Below are 26,736 nucleotides of genomic sequence, written 5' to 3' on the forward strand. Positions count from 1 at the left end.
CAGTCTCTGTAAAATGCAGCCACCCTTTTCGTGCCCTCCTCCCCCTCTTTCCATATCATTCAGGCATTTGACCTTCATCGAGGAAGGACATTTATCACCAGCACCATCTAGCCATCTGTTAGTATACTTGTCCTCCCTGATGCACGTTCTTGTAAACGGAAGCATTATGGATCACTTTAGGCTTATAACCCAAGTAAACAGTTATGAAGGGTGTTGATGATAACTCAAGGACTCATACACAAGAGTGTTGCAGTTTGTAATATGGTTAAAACAGGAATCACAAATCACTCTTAATAATATTTTACGTTTATTATCTCAACATTTTTTTTTCTTCAGGTCTCCACCATGGTGCAAATATCCATGCCTTGTTCCCACGCACAAGGCAGACCTGCTGTAGCCTTGATGCTTGCATTTATATAGGTCTCCAAAGTGTTAACACACTAATGACCATAGGCAGAGAATTGAGATGTTTGTTAGTGGGGTTTATAGCTGTGAAATGTTGCAAAGGTAAATGTGTCAACTCCAAGGCAGAGCCTCCTTTGTGTGTGCAAGAACTGGTCCGCAGCACTGTTGGACTGCATTGCGAGAGATTGCCTTGGGTGCCTGAGTCTTCCAGCCTGCGTTAGTACATCGATTTGTTAATGGCAGATTTGCCTTGCAAGGAACAAAGTTTAAAACTATATTCAGCAGCACATTGTTCACTTCAAAGCCTTCTCCTGATTCATTCTTTCCAATCCTCAGCACTGATGGCTACTGCTTCACCATAATAGAAGAAGATGAGTCCGGTGGACATTTAGTCACCAAGGGATGTCTTGGATTAGAGGGCTCAGACTTCCAGTGTCGGGTAAGAAAGCATTTGCTGCCAGATTGTTGCTTGGCTTTTTGATAGCTTTCAATTGAAGTGCAGTCAACAGACATTACTATATCCATCTTTTTTCACTTCTGTTCATTTGGCAGGTAGTTGATCTGCATTGATTGCTGAGGGCAGTGCATTTATATCCCCAAATGGTGATATTACAACTGCTCCTAGCAGTAACTTAAGTTTTTGGTTTTGGTGCTGCTGTTACTAATAACACTCCTGCTCAGAGGAAGTTTGAATTTAGAGAAATGCAGTCTAATTCCTGAAGTCTCCGTGTTAGTTAGTTAGTTAGGATGTTATTTGATGGACCACTTTATGTCTTACATGCAGCTGCATTTTGCTTTTGGATTACTGGTGCCAGAAATTCCCTTCAAGTACAGTCATCACCTGATGGAGAGCAAAGCTCACTGCAGGAGTGGAAGGGGTATAGGCAGTGGAGCAAGGTTGCTCTAAAGTGTTTGCCTTTCCTAGCGTTAACCTTAAATGATTTTACATGAGTACAGCAACAGTCTAACCATCAAGGTCCATGGAAGGTATTTTACCCAGCTTCCCATGAGAGCAGAAGCACGAGCTAAATCAGTCCACACAGCAATTCTTGTATTATTCTGACTAAACTGTTTTGAATACCCACGTTAACTTATTTTTGTAATATAAGTCTAACTGATGGGCATATGTGACTATCACAGTTCTGTCTTGCACCATTAGAGTGAATCAGTCCCTTCTGCAGCACTAGGGCACCAACAGAAATACGTTAGGGGTGAATTCATCCCTTAATTATCTAGATGAAATGTTGCTGGATACGGTCAGTGGCAGAAATCCTTACTACACACATCCTAGAAATGTGTAACAGATTGCAGTCCAGCAAACAGGCACATCTTTCTCTCAAGTGCCACAATGAATGTGATACAACACAGATAATTACTTTTCTTTCTATCAAATTGTTGCAGGACACTCCTATTCCACACCAAAGAAGATCTATTGAATGTTGCACAGGCCAAGATTACTGTAACAAACACCTTCACCCTACGCTGCCACCACTGAAAAATCGAGGTAAGGTGAAGTAAATCCAGTCCCAAACTGATCTTTTCCTGCCCTTGCTCTTTGTACCTTAGGAGGAAACAAAGCCAAAACCAAAGCACCCCTCTCCAACTGCACGTGATTAGAGAGATAAACTGCATTAAAGAGTATTGCTGAATTCCTATAGGTTGTGTAAGGAGTGGTGCCTTGACCCGTGGTTGCTGATGCTTGCTATTATTCCTATTGCAAACACGCGGTGAGCACCAGACGCGTTAGAGTCACACGATACTGTGCTAGCACAGACCTGCTGGCTATCAGTGGTCATCCAAGACTTAGGTTAGTCGTGGCAGAGGATGCCTCTTGCTGGATTTGTTTTTAGCCTGATAATAAAATTGAATCCTCTTTCTAGTCCTTGCAGCATGCATTACTGTGGTTCATAACTCCACACACATCTGGGACCAGGTCTCCAGTGGTTAATCAGTCAGTTCAAGTTGACTGAAGCCCATTAAGCCTTTCTTGTTTAAAAGACCTGATAATCCAGCACGAGGACAATAACTAGTTACTAAAGCGGCTTTTCTACTGGAAAAATGTAGCTGAAAATAGAATGTAGAGTAAGATCTCATGCACTGATTTTTTTTTTTTTACTATTTGTTATTTGAGAACAAATGGACATATATTAACTAAGTAGATTCTGGGGCAAGGTTTTAGCTTTTTTTGTTTGTTTGTTTAAACATCACTTTCTGAAAATTGGTAAAATTATTTTGCCTGGATGTTGCAGAATACACTTTATGGAAATGTATTCCTAAGTAAGTGTAATTCATCTGGGATGAACTGTCATTGGCAGCAATGGCCAAGATTTGTGGTGATGAGCATGGAGTTTAGTCTGCGAGAGTCAGTTCAAGGTTGCAGGAGAATTTGTAATTGTGGTGGTCCGAGTTGAAAATCCAGATCAGTGTGCAGATGCACTCTTAATTACACAAACAGCAGATACACAAATGCATGCTCAGAGGAGGCCTTCACTCATGTAAGCTGTTCCCTTCACGCCTATGAAATTCTGCACAGATGGGCTGCAGAATCTGGCCTGTGGAGAGTAGTATGTAAATATTTCACTGTTTACTAGCAAGCCATTAAGTCAGCGAAACCTCATAAAATTCTGACTTCCAACACAAGAGTTATGTACTACTTTGTTGGTTTTTTCATTTTAAAAAGTTCTTTGGACTGAGAGAGAAGCTCCAAAAGGAAGTCAATATTTGTTCACACTTACTTAGTATATCAATAAATATCATTTCAGTTTGAAAAACACTGCCATGATTTGTTTTTGCTGCTGACTGAGTTTATTCTATGTTAAAACTACTTAAAAATACTGAACCAATGCCTAACACTAGACATCTGTCTTATTAAGATTTTATTTATTTGGCAATACTATCTGCTGCTTATACAGAAAGCAATAAAACAAGCTTTTGGTAGTGGCAGAAGTTGTTTGGATCGATGTTGGTTTTGCTGCGTGTGTATATGGGGTAAATAAATCATCACTTGGGCACCGTGGTGGCAGACCCATTAAATAGCAGAGAGAATGTTTGTTGAAAGAAAAATTTCACAGTTGGAACAGGAATCTAGCTTCTCTGTATTGCAAAGTTGTCTATTTTGGCATGACAAACAAAAGGTGATGTATTCACTCAACATATTCCGAGGTCTTGTTTGAAATAAGTTCTCGCACTACTGATATCTTGATAGTATATTGGAGAAATATATTTCAGGAGCTGCTTTTCATTAAATGTGACTGGACAGGGCTGAAGTCAGCACCTTTATTAAAGCCTTAGGTAAATATGTCATGCTTGGTGCCAGGCCTGTTTTAATTTGTTGTTGCTATATGTATGAAAGCTCAGAGAAAAGCCATAGTTTGAACTATACATCCTCGCTGCAGCCAGGTGCAAATACCGCGTACAAACACACGCTGCTGCCAGTGCCCAGTACTATGGCTGTGATCATTGTTTTTATTGGAAACATTTAGATTAGGCTGTGATTGACTGAGTACAGTTAGAATTGTATATCAAATTTAACATAAACTGTAAGTACTAAGAAAGAGAACATGAACTTAAAAACAAGCGTCTAGGAACAACCTTCTGACCTCCAGGATTCCATGAAAAATATGTATGTTCCTCAGCGTTTAAAAAACAAACAGAAATTTGGCTTCTGATGAACTTATATCCGAGGTCATATCTCATGGGGAACACGAATCTATGGAGAGCGTTCAGCTGCAGGTCAGAGGTTGTTGAAGTGCAAATTAACCTGTGCACCAAGGTAACATCTACAAAGGAAAGCGACTTGTGTTCTCAAAGTGCTTTTCCAGACCTAGTATGTGCTGGAGAGTGGGTTTTACCCCCCACCTGTGAAAAGAAAGGAGGACCACATACATGAAAGTGGGAACTGGAAAAACTAACATGGGTCAAAGCAAAGCTTGTTAAGCAAGACGGAAGAAACAACACCTAAGTGTAAGTTTTGAGCTCATCTTGGTCCAGAACTAGCAGGATAAAATACCCCAGAGAAAGCACGAAGTCCTTATCCCAGCTGTACATCTGTCTTATTAAGGAAATGAGAGTCATGATTGGGTCTGATACAACACCTCTGCTTTAAACAATAAAAGATATTCCTGGAAATCCCAGCGAAAGCGCAGGCTGAGACCAGTTGAAAGGAGAAATATATCTTTACTGATTTAGAGCCTATATAAGCAGAAGTGGTGGTGCCACCGTGTCTGGCTCCCTGCCTGGAGAGCTCGTGATGAATGGGCAAGGGAATGATTGCAGGAATGATGGGGTTTGATGTGTGCACATAGTCTCCACGCTTCAGATTTCACTGCAGTTTTTACTTGGATAACTGTAACATTGTGAACTGGAGGGACCTGGGGAGGGAGGAGCACCTCCTCTCCCTTTTTGATATGCTGACTTCTCCCTTGAACCTGCTGGGTGGCATTTTTCAATGCAGTCCTCAGCACTGTCCCACAGATGGCAGTGAGGGGAACGTGTGGTGGAGGAGAGGGAGATTAGGACAAAAGCCTGAGAGGCAGCTTGGTATCACCAAAGACCCTCCTTTTGTTGCCATCTCTCCCTTTCTGTGCTGCTCACTGCTGACACCAACACACACCACTGTTTTCGTGCAACATCAAACTGTTAACGTGCCATTTGCTGGACTTTGCTGTTATCAGCCAGCCGAGGTATGTGAAGAAGCTTCCCAAACCTGCCGTGTGTTTGTTCTGCGCTCCCCCCACCATGCTGCTCGCCCACTGCTGCCTCCGTGGAAGCTACTGCTTATTGTCATAACCCCGCTGTTGGCATGTTGCTGTTGCCAAGTAACATAACACTAAAAAGCATATCGCTGGGCTTCTTAAAGGACAGAGTATCTCCATCACGCAAACTAGCACCGACTGGTACCCACCACAGTCTCCACCATGGAGCCTGTGAGCCAGTGATTAAGTGGACTCACAGCTGAGCTGCCCCGTCCCTCCACCTGGCCAAGAAGGTGCTGAAAATGGTGCAGGGAAAGGGAAGTTTGTCCTGCTGCTCTGTGGGGAACAGGGCAGGCTGTAGGAGAAGAGTTGGTCTCCAGCAGCATCAGCCTGGCTCAGTTCAGCAGAACAAAGAGACTGCTGGTATAAGAATGAGGACTTGCTTCTAATCTTGTGTTGTCCATGTGCCAGCAGATTTATGAAGTCCTCAAGTGAGCAAGCAAATGAAATTCTGCCAAAATGCTTTGAAAATGCAGGAAGTATTTGAAAGGTGAGACAATAGCTGATTTATCATCAGTGTTGCCTCTTACTATATATGTAGCCAAATAAATATAGAGACAGGTGGAAGTTATTCTCCTCTCCTGTGAGAGCCAGTTGTGTGCCCATGCTGTGTGTAGTGAGCCACTACTAAAGCTGTGTTAGCTGACTTCATCAGCATGGAGACATCACCTACTGCAAGAGCATCAGCATCACTGCTGCTGCGGTCTGCATCGGCCGCTCCCGGCACGGAGATCAAGACACGTGCCTTTACGTCTTGCATGCTTTCCTTGCACTTGCTTCACATAATTGCATTTGGGTACCAAAAGATTTTGCAGTGTTGGAGTCTGAAGTTTGTTTGAGAGCTACACAGGAGTTCCAGAATGCCATCTGGCCTCAGGGAAAATCAAACTGCATTTATTTACTTTTCTGAATGAGAGAGCCCATTAGAAACATTGAGCACAGGGTTTGGATCATTTAAACCCTAAAAATGATCGGAACTTGATTCGATTTCAGCATCTTTATCATCCATCTCCCAAATGTGCATACTTGGACACACACAGGCAGCATGAACAGAATGGGTGCTTTACAAGTTCTGGTAATGCAACACTTTGTGTCTGTGTAAATACGCAGATTTCCACGGCGTTAATGTCTCGCATACACGAGTATGAGCAAGACCTGAATTGCTCCCTCTCCGTCTGACATCAATCTTCATTACTGCTAAGCACAAAAGCCCACCATCCATTGTGGCTTATTCTGTGAAGCGGGAAAGTCCTTGCTGTGGACAGATATCCAGGTTTCTCCTAAGTATAAAATCCTACTATATGGTCTGTGTGCTCTGTTTATCCTCTCCTCAGCTGATGGCCTGCAACATCTTAAGCTGTTACAAACCACACACTTTAGAGGGATGTAGCACAGGCTGCTTACAAAGCATGAACGAGAGCCCTTAGCCCTGCCGAGCAGCCATCGCCTTCGCGAGGGAGGTCTGGATTCCCCGGTGGGCTCTTGGTCTCGGCTCGCAGCCTGCTTGGAGGGGCAGGCCAGAAAGAAATCTGCTGCGGCAGGGAGGGTGATGGGCTCCAGTGTTTTCCTGATAGACATCGTGCCAGTGTCCCCTTTCAAAGGCATCAGCCGTGTCTTGAATGTTTACATTGTTAATGCTCCTGGAGCAGGTAATGGCAGGTTAAAACATGACCAGTGTGATCAAAAGGTGCGTTGGTAGGTAATCTCTGTTTGTAGTGGGAAGGGGAAGGAAAGAAATAGTTTGGGGGCAAAAGCAGAAGGAGAAACTGGATCTTTAAAATAAAAGAGCGTGACAGTAAAACAAGAGTCCCCAAGGAATCTCCTTGTCTCTTTACCCTTGTAAATCTGAAACGTAATAGTGCCGATCCAGGATGAGTGGGTAAGGATAGATTTCTTGCAATTTACGATGTGTTGGGCATTAGTGTGAAAGATGCAAGGCAGCGAGGCTGGAAGAGCTTCAGAAAACATAGTCCTCATTTGTATTATAGCAGAAAGCAACTTTGGGAGGGCGGTGTGTGTGTCTACATGCTGAAATACCATAGTTTTGAGAGTTTGAGGGGCAGGGGAGGTTAAAAAAGAACAGTGCTAGGTTTCTATGTTTTTCAGCAGAGGAGCGTGCATGAAGGTCAGACTTGCTTGCCCGAGAATACGAATATGGAGATTAATGGTATACTTTAAAGGAGAGTATGAGTCTCCCATGCAAAGACTGGCTGAAACATTTTAATATTTTTTACATGACGGCATTTTCTACGAGTTATTTGACACATTTCATTTTCAAAGTGTGTTAAAGAATAGCTGCTGGAAGAATGGTTTTGCTCACCAGCATAGGAAAGACTTGCTGGCACGCAGGGCTGCTATAGAGTGAATGGAGGAGAAAGTTCCTGCTCAGGTGTTTAAAACAGGATCCAAGAGGTGGATTATTCTATAGTGATGGAAATATACTTTCAAGGCCTCTCATGGCCTGCCGCCTTGGGGGTTAGATGGTCCGCTGAGTCTTCCCTCCTAGGATAAATGCAATTATTCTTTTTTTTTTCATTATTAACTGCTTGATAGGATGCTACTTAGTAAGAGTGATTTAAGATAGAGGTAGTAATTTTTGTACGTCCTGAGTGATCACTTAGGTTAAGGCACAGAGCTACGGGTCTTAATTGATTTTTCATTCAGAACCAAACAGAGAATTGCAAAACAAGGCAATGTTTTGCCTGAGTGAGGGCTGAAAAATCAAATAGGCTTTTGGAGGTGCTGGTTCTGCCCTGGTCAGTGAGGGTCTAAGAGGAAGTGCACAAAATGCCTGGGGAATCCAGGGGTGTCTTGCACAGGACTTTGGTAGAGAAGAAAGGAAACGATCTTGTGCTCACTGCAATTTTTAAGGCATGTGTGTCTTTTGATACTGGCTTTGTATGACCTCCCTTTCCAAACTTTCCACCTTCCTTGTTTTTAACCCCAGACTTTGCTGAAGGAAACATTCACCATAAGGCCCTGCTGATCTCGGTGACTGTCTGCAGTATACTTCTGGTGCTTATCATCATATTCTGCTACTTCAGGTAAATAAGGAATACGTTACCAGCTTGTTAATGTTCCTCCCAACATTTAGCTTTATATGGACTTAGGAATTTGAAAAAATTGAAGTGGACCTTAAGGCAAATAAATGAGAAACTGTAATTTTAGTGTTATTTTATTCATGGTAGTCACAGGTATACCTGTGTGATGTATTTCATATAGCATCTTTTGCCCAACATGCTAAAAAGCCATTCAGGTAGGAGCACAGATTATTCTTTACTGAATCTAAGAAAGGCACAGGACAAATTTTATGTAGGGTAAATAAACCTAAGGCTTCTAAATGTGTTTATGTGGTGAAGAACTGAGCATAAAAAAAGAGAGGGATACAGGAATGTAAGTAAATACATCTAGAATGTTATAATAATCTACATACATTATGTTTAAATAATTTGTCACGTTTTTTAAATGGTCCCAGATCCCATGATCTTACCTCCTCTGGCTCCTAAAAGAGCTACTGCAGTCAGTGAAATAAAATTGGGTGTTTACTTGGCCTGTGTTTTAAACATATTCAAGTTTCTGGAAGAAAAAATTTGGTTGCTTTGCAAACTTACACCAGATTGCACGATCTTTGAGTTTTATACTTAAGAGTTTTGATGCTGAAAACAGTTGCTAAAAATAAAATGGGAAATTTTGGGCAGTGGGTCCAGCGTATTCCTCAGAGAAGCAGAGGAAGCTCTGAGTCTATAAATGCAGTAAAGGTGAAGGCCGATGTGCATTATTCATTGCATATGTGTGCATTGTATTCAAAGCTAATTTCACTTTCCTGTAAAACCGCAGATACAAACGCCAGGAGACAAGGCCCCGCTACAGCATCGGGCTGGAGCAGGATGAGACCTACATTCCCCCTGGAGAGTCCCTGAAGGATCTGATCGAGCAGTCCCAGAGCTCAGGGAGTGGCTCCGGGCTCCCTCTCCTGGTAAGGAAGCAATATTATTTTAATGCAAGTTTAAAAGGCAAAAATTAGTAGAGGGAGAAGACAAAATGAGGCACAAGAAATCATATTTATGTGTTCTCAGTTGTTGTTTTAGGTTTGTTTTTTTTTTCTCTCCCAGAAGTGACAAGGATTTAATCTGGAGAACAGCTGCTTTAGAAGCAGGAGACTTTTTTTCATGTAGACTAAGCCAAAAAAGCATAGTGTTTTTTTTTTTTTACTGCAGCTCATTTCTTATTTTAGATACCATAGGGGAAAGTACAGGCTAATAGAGCTCACAGAAATTCATCAGGATTTACCCCAGTGTACGGGACAGCATCTGGCCCGCTGATCGTATTTTCTTGCTTTTCATGTGCAACACACAATAGCGTTTCAAACACTGACAGGTCGTCTTTATGTAAAGGGAACTGTAATTCATCAAACCTGGAACCTTTTTCTGTGTAGACTTCACTTTGCATTCAGAAGTCAAGAGCAAATTATTTTTCCTTGTAGTGTGGCAATCACAGAGGTTAAAGGCACAGTGAAGGAGTTTGTGATTGTTTCTGAACAGACTCCAGGATGACTGAGCTCCCTGAACTCACCTGCTGAAAAGGCAGAAGTTTTACCCTCTGTGGCAAAACAGTTCTGTTCACCAGGGGTTTTTCTTTCTGGGGGTCATCGTTGCGTTTAGCACTGGAAAAAAAAAGCCAAATTACTTATTTAAAATACTGCCTCTGAGAAAATGGATTAGATTTCAGTTTCATTTTTCAGAGATGATATGTCCCTTCTGTCACCCAAACAGTTTGTAGTGATCCTATTACTGTAGATGTTGTCCAGTTTCCAAGCACTGCATACTATCTACCTGTTTTTTGACCACACATCTTTTTTCTACACTCTAAGGAAGAAATAAAATGGAAAGTTTTATAATAATTCCTTAAAACGAAGCAACAGGCTGAGTGGTTGGTGAAAATCTGACTAAACTCAATTTGTTCTGGCAGAAGTGCTTAGAGTCCCATTTGACTTTTTTAAAAATACAATTTTCTGACAGTTATTGAGAAAAAAAGCCAAGCTGCCAAGTGGGTGCTGTGATTGATGCTGAGCATGGAAAACCCACGGTCATTTTTCTCCATTGAGAGAAACTCCATCATTTAGGTCTAGGCTTTAAGAAAGCTCTGTCATATCACAGAATCACAGAATGTTAGGGATTGGAAGGGACCTCGAAAGATCATCTAGTCCAATCCCCCCGCCGGAGCAGGATTGCCTAGACCATATCACACAGGAACGCGTCCAGGCGGGTTTTGAATGTCTCCAGAGAAGGAGACTCCACAACCTCTCTGGGCAGCCTGTTCCAGTGTTCAGTCACCCTCACCGTAAAGAAGTTTTTCCCTCATATTTATGTGGAACCTCCTGTGTTCCAGCTTGCACCCATTGCCCCTTGTCCTGTCAAGGGATGTCACTGAGAAGAGCCTGGCTCCATCCTCATGACACTTGCCCTTTACATGTTTATAAACATGAATGAGGTCACCCCTCAGTCTCCTCTTCTTTAAGCTAAAGAGACCCAGCTCCCTCAGCCTCTCCTCATAAGGGAGATGTTCCACTCCCGTAATCATCTTTGTGGCTCTGCGCTGGACTCTCTCTAGCAGTTCCCTGTCCTTCTTGAACTGAGGGGCCCAGAACTGGACACAATACTCCAGATGCGGCCTCACCAGGGCAGAGTAGAGGGGGAGGAGAACCTCTCTCGACCTGCTAACCACACCCCTTCTAATACACCCCAGGATGCCATTGGCCTTCTTGGCCACAAGGGCACACTGCTGGCTCATGGTCATCCTTCTGTCCACTAGGACCCCCAGGTCCCTTTCCCCTGCGCTGGTCTCCCAACAGGTCTGTCCCCAACTTGTACTGGTACATGGGGTTGTTCTTGCCCAGATGCAGGACTCTACACTTGCCCTTGTTATATTTCATTAAGTTTCTCCCCGCCCAACTCTCCAGCCTGTCCAGGTCTCTCTGAATGGCTGCGCAGCCTTCCGGCATCTCAGCCACTCCTCCCAGTTTTGTGTCATCAGCAAACTTGCTGACAGTGCACTCTATTCCCTCATCCAAGTCATTAATGAATATATTGAATCGAACTGGTCCCAGTACCGACCCTTGAGGGACTCTGCTAGACACAGGCCTCCAACTGGACTCTGTCCCATTGACCACCACTCTCTGGCTTCTTTCCTTCAGCCAGTTCACAATCCACCTCACTACCCGATCGTCCAGACCACACTTCCTCAGTTTAGCTGCGAGGATGCTGTGGGAGACCGTGTCAAACGCTTTACTGAAACCTGATGTCCCTCTAGCAGCCATCGAAAGGGAGGGATCATGCTTACAATTTAGGACCATTCCTAATGAGTGCTTCCAGTTGATTTAATTGTGAGGGGTTCTTGCTTTTTTTGCTTTGGGGTTTTTTTTTGCATAACACCTGCCACATCAAGGTCTTGGTCTGTGCTTGGTGCTCCTACCTGTTACAGTGACAGAAATAATATAATAATTTAGAGCAAAACCAAGGAACTGGGTTGTTCTTCTCTGAGGGGGTGTGTTTCCAGCAGCCCACGTGGGTAGCAAGTGCCGTGGGGCATCTTGTAGCAGTGCATGGCTCGATACTTCATCCCAGGATGCCCTTGAGACAAAAAAGCTGGAGCAACGCTGGTAGTGACCGCTTGTGCTTTATGCCTTCCTCTGTCCTGGTGAGCTGGTTGAAGATGGGATCTACAGTCTTACAGGTATACCCAGGTCTACTCTTGCGGTGGACAGAAAAACTAACTTCTGCTAATTAACTGCTGTAATGACGAGGTGACATCCCAACTGGGTCATTGCTCAGTAGCTCTCAGAGCTGTGCTGGTGCTCCGTGAAGCAGAAACCATCCTGTCTTCTGCCAGTCCTGCCCTCGCCCTCTCCTCTCTGAAGCCTGGAGACTTTTCAGCCACTGGACCAAGTGTTCTTCCTGAGGGCACTCTTTTCCCCTCTCTCTTTGCCTATGAAAATGCATACCTTTTTTTTCCCCAGACTTTCCCTTTATGTAGTGATTTTCTGTGGAAGGGAAGAAAAACGAGAGCTATAATGAGTCATGCACTTGGTAATAGATGTTTGCTGCATTTCCCAGACAGCTACAACTGCCACAGGCTCCCTAGAAATGCACAGATTAATACCTCTGGGCCCATGCGTGAAGCATGTATATAGAAAGTGCCTGGCAATAATGCTCTAGACTTTATTGTGGAAGTTTGTTTTTAACTGTAGTATTTCTTATGCAAAGACTGAAACATCCAAAGTAATTATTTCAGGAAAGTAAGCCACAAATTTATTACAAAATGTCACTTTATGCTAAACAGTAATCTTTTCCTTCTGTGCAGAACATTTATTATAATGAGTACAAATATTATACCAAAACCAAGCATTAAGCAAGATTTTATTGATACTTTGACATTCAGCAAGCGTTCTTTCTCCTGACTTGTTCGGACCTCTGACAGAAAAGTTTGCTGCAGGTCAAATGCTGCCAATTAATTTTTAAACCAAGAAAAAAATACAGTGAGTTGTAAATAAAGGCTTTGAGCCAACAAACTGGGGTGCACAATCAAGTCTGTGAAGCAAGGAGAACCCCATTGGCCTTGACAGAGCAAGAAGTGTAGGTGAAGCTGTTGCCCCTGTGAATCCACATGCAAAATTGGGGAAGGAGATTAGATGCTGGGGAAATTTATTTCAGTGGTCTGTATGAAGAGTTTGCTAAATTACAGTTTGGTCTCTACCTGTTCTTGTGTTTTTTTCCTGTTTCCTCTTCCAATGAATTCACTTTTCAAGGGACTGCATCCCAGCCATAGGTATGAAGTTCTCTGTTCAAAATATTGAAGTTACAAAAGGTTGGTTTGTCTGAATTTTCATCTGCAGTAGCTGAACACATTTAGCTGAACATCAGAAAAATAGAATGCAGAAAGTAGAAATAGTTGGTAATTGGACTGATTCCAATCAGGGAGAGGAAACAAAGGGCCATGTAACCATACCTGGCTGCTTACGGAGCTTAAGCAGCAAAATATACAGATTTGAAAAGAAATAAAAAAAAACAACCAACCCCACTGAATGTAAATAATTCACATGAACGCATCATTCAGCATGCTTATGAAATCAGTTCATCCAACAATTTTGATTAACCAATTTGTTTTAAAAATTGTAATCAGCTTATGATTCAAGAAAGGGCTAAATTCCTTAAAATAAAATAAATTGTTCATAGGAAATCGTTTGACCAGTTCTAGCAGGAGGAAACGAGGTTAAGGCCCTTCACATAGTATTCTGCCGCCTGAAAACCCATAACAGAAATGTGTTTTTCATTTTCTTAATGTAATTTAATAAGGAACTTTTCATCATTAAGTATTGTAATTCCATGTACTTTATGATGCCATTACATATATTTACACAAATTAAGTTATTTGTTATAACTGCATTATTGTTCAGGATGCATTTTTAAAATGGGCAAAATAGAAAGCAACAATGCTAAAATGACATTACAAAATGTTAGAGCAAAATTCCAATGTAATATAACTATTGTTCAATCACTATATGAGAGTATAAAAGAGAATAAATCAATTTAAAAAATTAAGGCCAATCTCTGTTCTTGGCTTTCACCAATGTTAATCAAAAATAATGGCACTGCAACCACCATCTTGGAAGTCTAATATACGTTGCAGGGCTGAAAAAGTGGAATTTTGTTTAAATGACAGAAGAAGAAAGATGGGACTTTTGAAATAGCTTTGCATAAATGCCACTGTATGTTTTTCTTCTTTAAATTGTCTAATATGAAAGCCAGTGATTTATTTACAAAATAAACGATAGTGGACCCTACCTAATAGGTTTTGAGTTCATCTTTGGACGTACATTCGTGCTGCAGTGGGGTTGTGGCAGTCCTGCTCTGCATTACCAAACTGGTAGTTTCCACTGGACCTCCCAGGGATAACAAAGGAAGCAAATGATTTTAAAATCAAGTTTTGATCATTTCCGTCAGTCAAGATTGCAAAAATATTTGGGATTACATGAAATGCATGTGATTTCACAGGGATTCAGACAGTGCACACTTGCTGCAATAAACTGCTTGAAATTTGTATATAGATGGTGCAAAACTGAGAGATCTCTAATTTGCACTTGTCCAGATTTTGCCAGTTGCTTGGGCCAGATGAAAAACCCTTGCCTTGGAGGCTAGAAAGTTATTTTCTTTCAAAATCTTGTAAAATCCTACCAAACCAAAAACCGTTAGCTGTAGATTGAACTGGCAATACTGAAGCACAAGAAGGTGACATTTTAATCTCCTGTTATACTAGGGTGAGGCTGAGTCAACCATGAACACCAGTGGGTTGTGTTGCAGCATCTACTTGTGTTTTTATTTGTGAACTTTTAGAAATTTGTGATCCGCAGACATGCTCCAGTCCTATGAGAATATATTAGTCTCCATTAGTCCAAGATTTTTTGTAATCATAAAAGCTTGTTAAACGTAGAATCAGTCTATCTGCTACGTGGGGTCTGCCGTCCTTATGAAGGGTATCTCTTCAGTGCTGTTGAGGACAGTGATCTTACGCTACAGCTGCACAAATGGTTTGACTTTAGCGTCAGTTCACAGTACAGCCACTGACAAAGCTGGTATGGACACTAGAAAGGGCAGATTTAGAGCTGTGCTTCCATATCTTTGGAAAAAAAAAAATCTTACTTGTTATTACTATGTAATGATGATTATTAAAGTTAATGCAGGCACATGGGTTCTAATTGTGTAAGTAGTGGTTGAGGTTCCTAACACGAAATTTATATTTTTGAAATTATTAGACATGGGATTTTCAAGGAAGGTGATAGGAAGCTGCTCTCAGTAATTTTGCTAGTTTTGGAGTGCTGATATGTTTTTGGCTCTTGTGAGCCCTAGCCTTGAGTCTCAGTGGTGTTGAGTTTGGAACAAATGTCCCCGTTTTCACTAAGAACGTGTTACCTACCCCTTTGGAATTCGGTTTTTCACTTTCTTGAGAGGCCATGGTGTGTTTTGGGAATGTATGGAAAGGCTTCTTCACAGTGGCAGGAATGGCCTCAAGAGCACTGTGTCCTGGGGGAAACGGGGAGCATCTGCATTGCAGAGCTTTGCTGAAACCCACCCGACGGCTGCGTATTCCCCTTTCCACCAGGCTTGCTGCACGGGAAGGAGACACAGAAGGAATGAGGTGAATGCAGAAGGTTTCTGCAGAGCAAGTTGTAACCATGCGTCTCGGCATTTCACAGGTTCAAAGGACCATCGCAAAACAGATTCAGATGGTAAAGCAGATTGGAAAAGGTCGCTATGGAGAAGTCTGGATGGGAAAGTGGCGTGGCGAAAAGGTAGCCGTGAAAGTGTTTTTTACCACGGAGGAGGCTAGCTGGTTCAGGGAAACAGAAATCTACCAGACTGTCCTGATGAGGCATGAAAATATTCTTGGTAAGTGAAATTAAGGAGAATTATTTCATAGTGTACAGGTTTCTTAAGTTTAGTAATTTTGTATTTGCTGTTGTCTGATGCCCTTTCCTATGTGCTTTGTTACCTGCTGTGCTCAGCAGTTAGCCACCCAGCACTTTTCAAAAGAAGGATGTTTCAAGGATTACTGAAACATAAATAAAAGTTAAAAAATAATGAGGTTTGAGGGCTGTTACTCCAAACACTACACGTCTGTTTCTGACATCTGTATTTTCTTATCTGGGATTTCTGAAAATATGTTAAGGGCTAGAGGTGAGGCATAGTACATTGAAGTAAGATGAAAGGAATTAAATATGTTGTTAAAATAGAACTATTGAAGTGGCTGACAGCCCAGGGTTCCGAGCAGTGAGAAAAAAAACCCTGAGAAGTATTAATTTGAAATTCTTCTTTTGTTTTGCAGGATTCATTGCTGCAGACATTAAAGGTACAGGATCTTGGACCCAGCTGTATCTCATCACTGACTACCATGAGAACGGCTCACTTTATGATTATCTAAAATCTACTACCTTGGACACAAAAGCCATGCTAAAACTGGCTTACTCCTCCGTTAGTGGCTTGTGCCACCTGCACACTGAGATCTTCAGTACTCAGGGCAAACCCGCTATTGCTCACCGTGACCTAAAAAGTAAGAATATCCTGGTGAAAAAGAACGGCACCTGCTGTATAGCAGATTTGGGCTTGGCTGTTAAATTTATCAGGTGAGTAGAAGTGAGGAGGGTGAGGAAAAGTTAGTAAATCAGATGTAAACGCTGGTTTGGTTGTTGACTGAGCGAGCATGCACGTGCGAGTAAGCACGTGCAGTGTCTGTGCGTACCGTTCAGGCTATACTCATCTGTATGTGAGATGGGGTTACCTGTGTGGGTGAGAATGTCGCATAAACACATAATGCAGGTGTACAAATAGTCGCTTTTTAATTATTGAGCACTTTAGTTGTATTTGCCTAAAGGTTCAGTTTTCATCACTTCACCCTCAACAGCAACTTGAGTATGGCTGCCGCATGCTAGAAGGATGTAGCACTGACAAGTTGAAGTCATGCCAGTAAACTTGTCACTGAAGCTTTCAGCTTGTCTGATCCCAAGATAATTCACTCACAACTTATATAGGATAATACTAATCATTTGCACAAGTTACTAATTGGGATTTATTGAAAAGCACCCCATTTGGGCTGTGTTTTGTTTCATTTCCTACAAATCAAATTGCTGAAGTACAGATTTGATTTTTGAAATGGCTTTTAAATTTGATTTAAAAAAAATGGTTGTGTGCTTAAACAACTTAGAGCAGACAAGTAGGAGTTACTCACTCCTGGGATTTGTAAAGGAGTCGGTTGCTGTCTGAGAGCCCTGTTCAAAAGGATCTTGAGCTCTCGGCAGTGGTCCTAGTGGTGGAGATGTCTGTTACGAAGTCTCTGATTTTTCTGTGCGCAGAAATGTGGCCATAGACTGAAGGTTTCAGTTTCAGAGGTCAGCTTTGAAACCATGTGCTCCCTGAAGTATCAAAAAAAAATTTAAGAATTCTGTACAAATTTTGAACTGAAATTATTCAGAGGGTAAGGAAAGGCAATTTTTATGTGCTTTTCCCACCATGCACTTACCCACCTGGTTTCTTGGTGAGTCTTTTCCTTTATGAACCTGACATTTCCGTAGGAGATGAGAAAGGAATATTTTTAGTTTGAGGAACAGGGACCTAGAAAACAACAACTTGGAAATATACTATTTGCTGTAAAAGTTTAAGGGAAGAAATTTACCCTTTGCAGGCATACCTTGCCTGACAGGTACAGAGCAGCACACTGCTTAGGTATGAACTGAGAACAACTAGACATTACCAAGTGTTGCTATAAAAGAAGGTGAAATATGTATTTGTCACAGTCCAAATGCAATTTACATTACGTATTTGGCTTGTTTTCATACTAAGTCCTTCCTTAGACAGCATTTCTCAGGCAATGACCAGGAACAGAAAAAAGTAGTTGAAAGGGGTGTTCTCTGCTGAAGCTAATGAGTTTAGTGAAGTTCTCTGCATTTCTCATTTTATTCAAAATATTGCAAGATGGTGCAGGTCACTAGATTATGTTACATTCTTAGAGGTATACAGAAACACCACCAGTATATGTATGATTTAATGACTGTGTAGGTGACCGGTTGTACCTCAGGCTCAGCTTTTTTTGTGTTTTCACAACCGTAGGTGAAAAAAATTGCTGTAGGTGAAGAAAGTACAGAAATTCTATAACTATTCTGTGAGATTTTGTTGTATCCATCACATTTAAAATATGTATGTTTTGAAGGTGGGGAAAGGGAAACAGACGTTTTTAAGCAAACCACAATGGATGACATATGTTCAACTTTTAAAAACATTAAAACTGATACAGCTGAATCTGAGTTAATAAGAAAAAAAATAAATACAGTTACATAATTAATGGGAATTTGCTTCCCGTTTGTTTCCCGTTTCTGGTCAATGTGTGAGGTGTGACACATTTAATTGGATTTTTTGAATACATTTATGTCTTTCTGTTTACACATCTTGATGTGTAAGGTTGGGAGAGATCAAACGTAATGCATGTACAAAAAATAGACTCATCTTCCTTGCAGATCTGATTTGCTATAGCTAAGTGTTACTGCCTCAGCTATTTGGTGTCCTCCATTAATTGCTAAGACTAAAGCATTAGATGGTGGAGTATGTTAAGAAAAGAGCATTTAATGAAGGTTTGATTGTTATCACCAGCATTAGAGCTCAGGCTAATGCTAATGAAATCTCACCAGTGTTACAGCATCCCTGTTGAGTCTTATCTCCATTGTGGTTCTGCATTTGAATGCTTAACATAGCCTCAGGCAGGTCAGCCTTTTAAGGAGGGTTGCCTTCACACTAAGAGGCTTTCCTTGTAAGAATTGTGCCATTAAGATTATGCATTACTTTTGACCTTCTTTGAGAGTGGATGTGGTGTGAATTTACTACTTCTCCCATCTAAATTGCTTTCTTTTCAAGCCACTTTATTGCATGTTTGATGCCCTTTTTCCCCCCTTTTTTGTCTTTTAGTGATACAAACGAGGTAGACATACCTCCAAACACCCGCGTAGGAACAAAACGCTATATGCCTCCTGAGGTGCTGGATGAAAGCTTGAATAGAAATCACTTCCAGTCGTACATCATGGCTGATATGTACAGTTTTGGACTCATCCTTTGGGAGGTAGCAAGGAGATGTGTTTCAGGAGGTAAAGAGCTGGCAGATTGCTTTTAATTATGTCAGTGAACCCCATTTATAACCCAAATCTTCTATTACATCCTTTTCTCTGGGTAATTGTTTTTACTGTAATAAACAAATGTGGATAAACCATACAGGTAACTCTCTTTAATATCTGTTCTCTTGTTGAAATTATTTTAAAGCATCAGTCAGTGATATTTCAACAGCAAAGATTTAGACTGTATTTTAATGGCTCGTTTGAAGGCAGTGGATGCCTGCACTGAAGAAGGAATATGGAACTCATTTGGGGGCTTTTTCCAATGGCAACACATTTTTGCTGGAGTGGGGGTATTCAGCTATTTTAGTAGAAAGAAAATAGTGATTTCTTTGTTTTGTTAGAGTTAAATAGAAGGAGGAGGACAAACATTTTGGGGGTATGCTGTGCCACTATTCAAAATAAATAATCTGTTTACAGGACAAGTGGAAAAAAAACAGAGGGAAGTGGCACTTATTACATCGTTGTCATACCAGTGATGTACTTATTAATTTCCTTCTGATAGCAGCCATTCAAGTGTGAGGACAGCAAAGATAAAGCAATGCAGCCAGCTGCAGACTCAGGGCATAGATCCATCCTTGTACATATAGGCTATGTGTGCTTTCTGCACATAATGCTCAGTGTAGTGCAGAAATGATGGGTGTTATTACTTCTGTTTTGCCACTGAGGAAAGTTAAATGCAGAGAAATGACTTGGCAGCGGTTACGTGCCAGATTGGTGGCAAGTAAGAGTAGAGCATGTCTCGCTTGGGTCTACGCTACCTTCACCAGACTTTATGGGTCTTTAAAGGCTGCAGTATTGTGCTGAATGCTCGCTCCTTGCTTAGCCTAGAGGAGCTGCATGATCCCTCTGTTTACAAACTAGTAAAGTGTATTGCAGTGATGCGATGTAAACTCTGTAATATTGTTGTCATCGCTGCTGTGCAAAAAGAATGGCACTTTGCCGTGTTCTGAAAAGGCACAGAAATTCTCTTTAATATATACCAGGTCCACTGATAAGAAGGAAACCTAATTCAAGGTTAATCCTCTGCCAGATTTCTCTGATACGGGCCCTTTGCTAATAGTTCTTTCTGTGATAACTTACTGGAGATTGCTGGACTGGACAGCAGTGGTAGACACTGTCTCACTTGGCAAGTAACCATGCTTTTGGATTAAGATACCTGCCCACTCTTTACACAGCAATGGTTACATTGGAACTTGACTGTGGAATAAACTTCTAGGGAAGGGAAGTCCTTTTAAGGAGAAGTACATCTAATTGTTAAACAGCATGGTCCATCTGTTGTAAAATGAGAGAGGAAGAGGGTAGTGGAATGTGTCTTCTCCAAGTGACAGGCATCTAATTGCTACTTTCAGGAATAGTTGAGGAATACCAGCTCCCATACCACGACCTTGTGCCCAGCGACCCCTCGTACGAGGACATGCGGGAGATTGTGTGCATCAAGAGGCTACGCCCTTCGTTTCCCAACAGATGGAGCAGTGATGAGGTATCATCCCTCTCAAAATGCAGCCTGTGTTTTTAATCAGAGGAGTGAGTGACATTGACCCGATTCTGCATCAGTTTGAGTGAGGAGGAGCTTTACCACTGATGATAACACCAGTCATGGTGTAACAGGGCTCGGGAAGGAGCGCGACCTTCTTGAATACCCCCGCTGAAGGTTTCAGAGCCCCAGGGGCCATAGCCTACAATATTTGCAAGCAGATTCCTTGTGTGCTGTCTACCAGATCCCACAGCAATAGCAGGCTGTGCTCAGACCTTCTTAGTCTCCCTGTTTTCCTATTCCACTCATTTTGCATTCTGCTGCTGGCATTAATAGCATTAAATCAGTGGCTAGCCAAAATTTTTGAAAGATAAATTATTTTGTAGTGCACAGTGCAGTGGCAGCACACTTGGTGTACTGGCAGCTACTTCAGCATGTGCTGATATGTGGGCTGTAATGCCAACCTTTTCCTTTTTTTTTTAAAAGAAGGAAATATCTCCTGTCTTTTTGAAATGAAATTAGCATACGGGTGTGCAGGCTTGGAAACACGATTTTACTGTGATTTTTACACTAACATGAGCACAAGATATTAAGTTTCACTCTTATGGTATTGATATGCAGTAGTACTGACCCACGGTATCTGGGCTGCACCGAGGAGCACGGATAGTTCACCCCTTTACATCTTACAGAAAATAGTGCTCGTGTATCTCTTCGCATTTTAGCGAAGGGAGCTACAGGTGTAGCCCTTCAGAGGAGACGTAGGATCCGGACAATGCTTTCCAGAATAAAACAAAGAGGTGAGAGGGCTGGGAGAGAATCTGAACTCTCCCTGCTGAGCATCTGTAATGAAGCACAGTTGTGCTCGTGGGATTGGAACAGTTGAGGTACCGGAGGCAAACCTGATGACTGCTCTGGCGATGCTGTGGAGGAGGGGTCATTAATCGTGTTAATTGGTACAATTTAATGCTGTAAAGTTTTCTACAGAAGACAGCTGCCATTTGGGAATAGCAGTGTGTAGATGAATGCTCTGCAGGTAGATGAAAGATATAGGTGGCGTGAGATGTAAGCAATTTGGGAACGTGAGGGAAAAATAAAACAACCTCCCTGTGAGGCTCGAGGACTTGTGCAACAGCCAGTGTGGGAAGATCTAACCGAGACTCACCTGCCGCATCCTCTCCCTAGCCAAATCCCTCTGAGCCGTCAGACCAGGAGTGGAAACTCTGGAGGAAGCGCTGTTGGTATCGATCCCACGAAAGGCTTTTGTGTGGTGGCACGCTACCACACAGTGTGTGTTTGGTCTGCTGCCACACGTATCGAGGATTGGGGAGGCTTGTTGAAATAACTGTTCTTGATTAATTGGTTAGCATCATCAGTAATGCCACTTCAGGCATTCTAGCAATGAGAGGCAAACTTGTTGGTGCATAAAACCTTGTGTAGCACCAAAAGTGTTTGTAAAAATCCACATTAATGTGAAATGTATTAGGCTGGTCTGGGCACTTCTGGTGGCGTTTATGCTTAATGCCTTTCAGGGTCTGCACTGCCTCTGGGCCAGGAGCCTCATGAAAACAGAGAGCAAGCTGGATGAGAGATGGAAAACTTTTCTTTTCCTATTGTAGCAAGCAAATCTTCAGGCAGCACAAAATCCGTAGGCTGATGGGGTCATCACCCGGCTGCGGTGGCTTACGTGGTGCTTTATGTTTGGAAGAAGGTGATAGATGCAGAGCAGGGATGTATGCTCCTTTTCCAGGGTGGCAAAGGCAATGCTGGGATGCTGTCCACAAGAGAGTTGTTGCCGGCAACAGGGAGCCGGCAGAGAGTCTGGCTGTGCTTCGGAAGTGAGCAGGGGATGGAGCAGGAAGGGGCAGAGCTGAGCCCGGTGCTCACAGGCGGCTTTCTGGTGGGGACAGCTGGGCAGGAGCTGTGCGTGCATGCTCACACCGGGCTGTACCCAGAGGGCGGGTCGCTGGCTGAGGAAAATTAATTCCACTGAATATGTACAGCAAAGGGCTCACTGTACAGAGCCACGCTTGTGCGGGTCAGGCTGCGCAGGTTTGGGGAAGGGGAAATAAGAGAAGTGCTTTTGCAGAGCGTACAGCCAAGTCTAGACTATAACTTGTCATAAATTATAAGAGTAATTTCCATGTTTGGAGAACTCTCCTTAATGTACAGGAAACAAAAGCTCTTGGAAAGCGATACCAGCCAGCACATTGTCTTTTTTTTTTGATTGCCCTTAGAAAAGACCTTTTCCCTTCAGTTGTTTTTGGCTCCTCTTCCACTGACCCAGGTGGGACTTTGTCTCCCGTTTCTCTCCGCAGTGCCTACGGCAGATGGGAAAGCTGATGATGGAGTGCTGGGCTCACAACCCCGCCTCCCGTCTCACAGCCCTGCGGGTCAAGAAAACACTTGCCAAAATGTCAGAGTCGCAGGACATTAAACTCTGACTCAGCCAGAGGCAGCTCTCATGAAGGCCCATGGAAACGGACTTTTTCACGCAGGCAGAAGTCCTGAAGAGGTATCAAAAGTCTTCGCTAATGAGTACCTTGAATGCAGTCATGCTTAAGAGCAGCTGTAAGTTTGTTTCACAGCTTTTGAGGAGGCTATCCTTTGCAAAAATCAGCTGAATTTTGACATACAAGATTGGAAGAAGCTTGTCTGCCCTTGTTTACACGGGGAAATACAGTTTTAGTAACTGGTTTAAGATTATGCATGTTGCTTTCCGTGAAAGCCACTTATTATTTTAATATTATTATTGTTATTATTATTATTTTGATTGTTTAAAAAGATACTGCTTTAAATTTTATGAAAATAAAACTTTTGGTTAGAAGTAAAAAAGATGTATATTGTTACATTAAAAAAAATGGGAGGAAACTGTGCTGAAAATGAAAGCAAAGTGACTTTTTCAGTTATAAAGAGACTATTGCACTCCAGCGTTTAAAAAAAAAAAAAAAGGAGAGTGGGTCTGTGCATCTCAGAGGAGCTGCAGTGGAAACAGTCTTAAAAGCCACCTACCTGCAGAAACAACTTTCCATAGCCCTGCGCGTGGTTCTCACAGTATAGAGATGGAGTCCAGTTGCATCCCTGCCATCGTTAGCACAGGCAGCCAGGTTCCTGTGGGTGGTGTGTCCCAGGCGAGGTCATGCTTCATGTAAGATAATTGGGAACCATATGAATATGGTTTGGTGTGACTTGTTTGAAGAAGCTCTTCATGTTTCCAGGAAATCTGATGGGTATGGTACCAGGATGATAAACAAGTGCCCCTTTTCTAGGCTTTTTTTTTTTTTCTTTCCCCCCACTGCAAAATAAAGTATTTTCTGTGTGAGTGGAAATGAAGTACACATTTGGATCTGCTGGTGAATTTGAAAGTGCTGTGACCTACATACACAACCACTGGTTAAGAGGAAGTTCCTTGTGAGGAAAAATTATTAACTTGCTCTTCCATCTGTGTAAGAGTGAGGTAGCCATCTACAACCACAGTTGGAAAAAAAAAATAATAATCCGTGTTCCCTTTTTTAAGGGAAAGTGAAAAACCTCGAAAAATTCCCATTTTTTGGGATGGCAGTCATTTTTCTTTAAGCATAAGGAGACCTGGTGCCTCCTGGCCACAGTAGGAAACAGACAGGGAAGGAGCGTGGGACTTGGGTGGGTGGTGAGAGCTGAGCACCGCGGCTGGCAGCGGGCAGGTGCCTCCAGAGCTTCTCCTGCTGTAGTGAGAGGCACCACAAACCCAACAATTTGGTTCAAGCTCCATCTGCCTTACTATTTCGGGTGGCCTTCCAGCAGCCTCTGTGCCTCTGGGAGCCGCCACGTGGTAATGACAGGCTCTGCCACCAAGCAGGGGCTGCGTAGCATCGTGGTTCCCAGCAAGAGGAGCTTTTACGGCAGAAGAGCAACGGGAAATGTATTTACCATCTTTCCCCATTCCTTCTTCCTGGGGCTGCAGCAGTTGCTGCGATGTTAATGCTACAGAAGGGGAAATGAGAGGTGAAATATTCCCTGTGAAGTATTTTCTTTGGAAAGATCTCTGTTCTTTGTCAGATTATCAAAGCTGAGCTGTATAGGAGTTACTGGTTTACCTTTCTTTACCCTTCTTTTATTTTTTTATTTTTTTTTTATACCTGCCTGTTTCACTAGATGGTGTTCAGTTTCATTTTGAAACAAGTCCTTACAAATGCTGCTTTGATTATGCTAAGCCTATTTCAGAACTGAAATAATTGCCATGCTGGTTTTAGCCTCAGCATTTCTGTAATGCTTCTTTTTTCCCTTTTTGGACAAAACTGATTTATTTGTGGTAGGTAGGTATATAATTGGGGTTTAGCTTCACAGCTCCCTGAAGGTATTTCTAGTTGGAAAAATTACCATTTTATACTTTCAAGCTAACAGAGAAAAATGCGCAGGTTCAAGAGAACCAGCAAGATCTCCATGATTGTAGGTGTTACAAAGTTTAATCAGAGGATTTTTGTTAATTAGAGTGCTTTTTCCGCAGTGCAGTTTCCCTACCTGTACCCAAGAATACCGAGCAATACGAAAAGAAAAATCTCTGAGAGTTAATAGTACACCAAACCCTGTCCTCAAGAGAGGCGGTGCTGGTTTCCCCTGTCCCTAATAAACCGCATGCTTGGGTGGCTGAGAGCAGAGTTTGCTCCTCTCCTTGGCTGCCTTGGCTTGAAGATTTGTGGCCCAAAACGAGGACAGCCCAGCCTCTCTTCACCTTTTTGTCTTGGTGAATGGGGCTGCGGGGTTTCTCCCCTCATTCCTTTCGCCTTCGTGCCCTTTCATAAGAACCAGCGCAGCCCCGGGGAACTAGGGTTTCTTGGCTCCAACGAAGCGGATGGGACCGTTGACTTTGGCAGCGACTGGGGCAGGCTTGGTCGATCCCACCTCCAAGCCCGGTCCCTGCAGGTCCTGGGTAAGCAGTTGTGCAGCAAGGATGCCTCTTCCCTGCTGTGATTAGATATGTTTCACGTCTGCTTTCCTCAGATAGATTTATTTTTTTTTTAATTATTATGACTCTCCACAGAAATGTTTCGGAGGGTGCTTTGCTGGCTGGTGGATGTGAGGCACGCAATGCCCCCGGGCACCTGCCGTCAGTGTGTTGTAAGAGAAAGGGCCAGTCGCTGGTTTCCTGAACAAGTCTTACTTTTCTCAGTCCAAAAGAAAGGGATCTAAGATACTGGTTGATAGGTTACATAAAGTGTGTATGTTAAATGTTCAAGTTTATGTGTTTTTTTTACATATATATATATATAAAAAAAAAATATATATATATATATATTCAGTTGGGAGTCTGGAATAACTCCAGTATGTGGATTAAGAGTAAACTATGATGGATGATAAAGCACTAAATGAAACATAATATTTATTTATGAAAATGCATAAATGACAAATCACTGCAACGGTGCTATATAGGAAAATAAATATATATATATGAGGAGACACACGTCTGAGAAAGCAAAGGGTCTGCAGTTGTATAACTAGTGCCTGCCCATTTTCTCCCAAGACTCGGCCAGATTTTGCCCTCAAACCTCCTGCCCACTGTAATCGATGATATTGTAGAGGGGTATTCCTAAGGCCAGAAAACAGCCTAAGGCAAGCGTGGAAGTCGTTTGTTCTAGCACTGTGATATTCGAGTTACCGCCCACATGGTTGACTTTCTGCAACACTCAACATGTAATTATTATGGTTTCAGCATGTACAGTGACTACAGGTTAGTACATTTATTTTGCCAGGTGTGGCCTTTTAATGTCACTTCCAGATTCTGGTAGTTTCACAGCGCACGTCAGTGAGAGCTTGGAAGTCGGTGGCAGAAATAATCTTGGATTCAGTGCCCACAGGTCTGGAAATCCAGTTTTCAAATGTAAATCACTGAAGGAAGTTTAGTTTAGTGAGTTATTGGCATAGATAAGATGGCATAGGTAAGTGGGAGAAGGAGGATAAAAAAAACACCCAAAAAGGAAGAGAGATGCCATCTAGCAACTGCTGTCCTTTCTCTAGCACAAAGTTATTTCTGTTAAAGAAAAGGTTGACAATGTAAAGACTAAGAAACAAATTTGTGTTCTTTTTTGAGAACCAGTGCCTTATTAAACCTGTAAATACTCTAATTAGAAAACCTGGGGAACAAACTGTTACGTTGTATTTGTTCAAATTGTATATGGTTGTTTTAACATTCCCCCAAATAAAATTGTTTCCGTCTCTCCATGAAAGAGATTGCTTTTACTTTATTTACTTTTCATGTGCATGAAAAGCACCAGCTTTGGGTTTCATTTCACTGGCTAGATTATTTTGACCGTGCCTCACTTTATATATTTATTTTTTATAAGATTTTTCCTCTGAGCAAACAAGTAAACAGTAAGATGTTGCATATGTTTCCACTGGCATAAAAAAGCATCACTGCTTTC

At 42.2% G+C, this 26,736-nt stretch overlaps 1 protein-coding gene across 1 annotated transcript in view; it reads left to right on the forward strand.

Moving 5' to 3' along the window:
• Window positions 1-23,102, forward strand: part of BMPR1B (bone morphogenetic protein receptor type 1B) — a 278,304-nt gene extending 255,202 nt beyond the window's left edge. Inside the window, exons 5-13 of the mRNA XM_068402616.1 lie at window positions 742-844; window positions 1,807-1,909; window positions 8,107-8,203; window positions 8,997-9,135; window positions 15,409-15,601; window positions 16,038-16,335; window positions 18,665-18,840; window positions 20,217-20,347; window positions 22,657-23,102. Coding sequence (XP_068258717.1) covers window positions 742-844; window positions 1,807-1,909; window positions 8,107-8,203; window positions 8,997-9,135; window positions 15,409-15,601; window positions 16,038-16,335; window positions 18,665-18,840; window positions 20,217-20,347; window positions 22,657-22,782 — 1,366 coding nt within the window. The 3' untranslated portion in view covers window positions 22,783-23,102. The remainder of the gene's footprint in view (window positions 1-741; window positions 845-1,806; window positions 1,910-8,106; window positions 8,204-8,996; window positions 9,136-15,408; window positions 15,602-16,037; window positions 16,336-18,664; window positions 18,841-20,216; window positions 20,348-22,656) is intronic.
• Window positions 23,103-26,736: the final 3,634 nt, after the last annotated feature.

This window comes from Nyctibius grandis, chromosome 6 (assembly GCF_013368605.1).
Source record: "Nyctibius grandis isolate bNycGra1 chromosome 6, bNycGra1.pri, whole genome shotgun sequence".
NCBI lineage: Eukaryota > Metazoa > Chordata > Aves > Nyctibiiformes > Nyctibiidae > Nyctibius > Nyctibius grandis.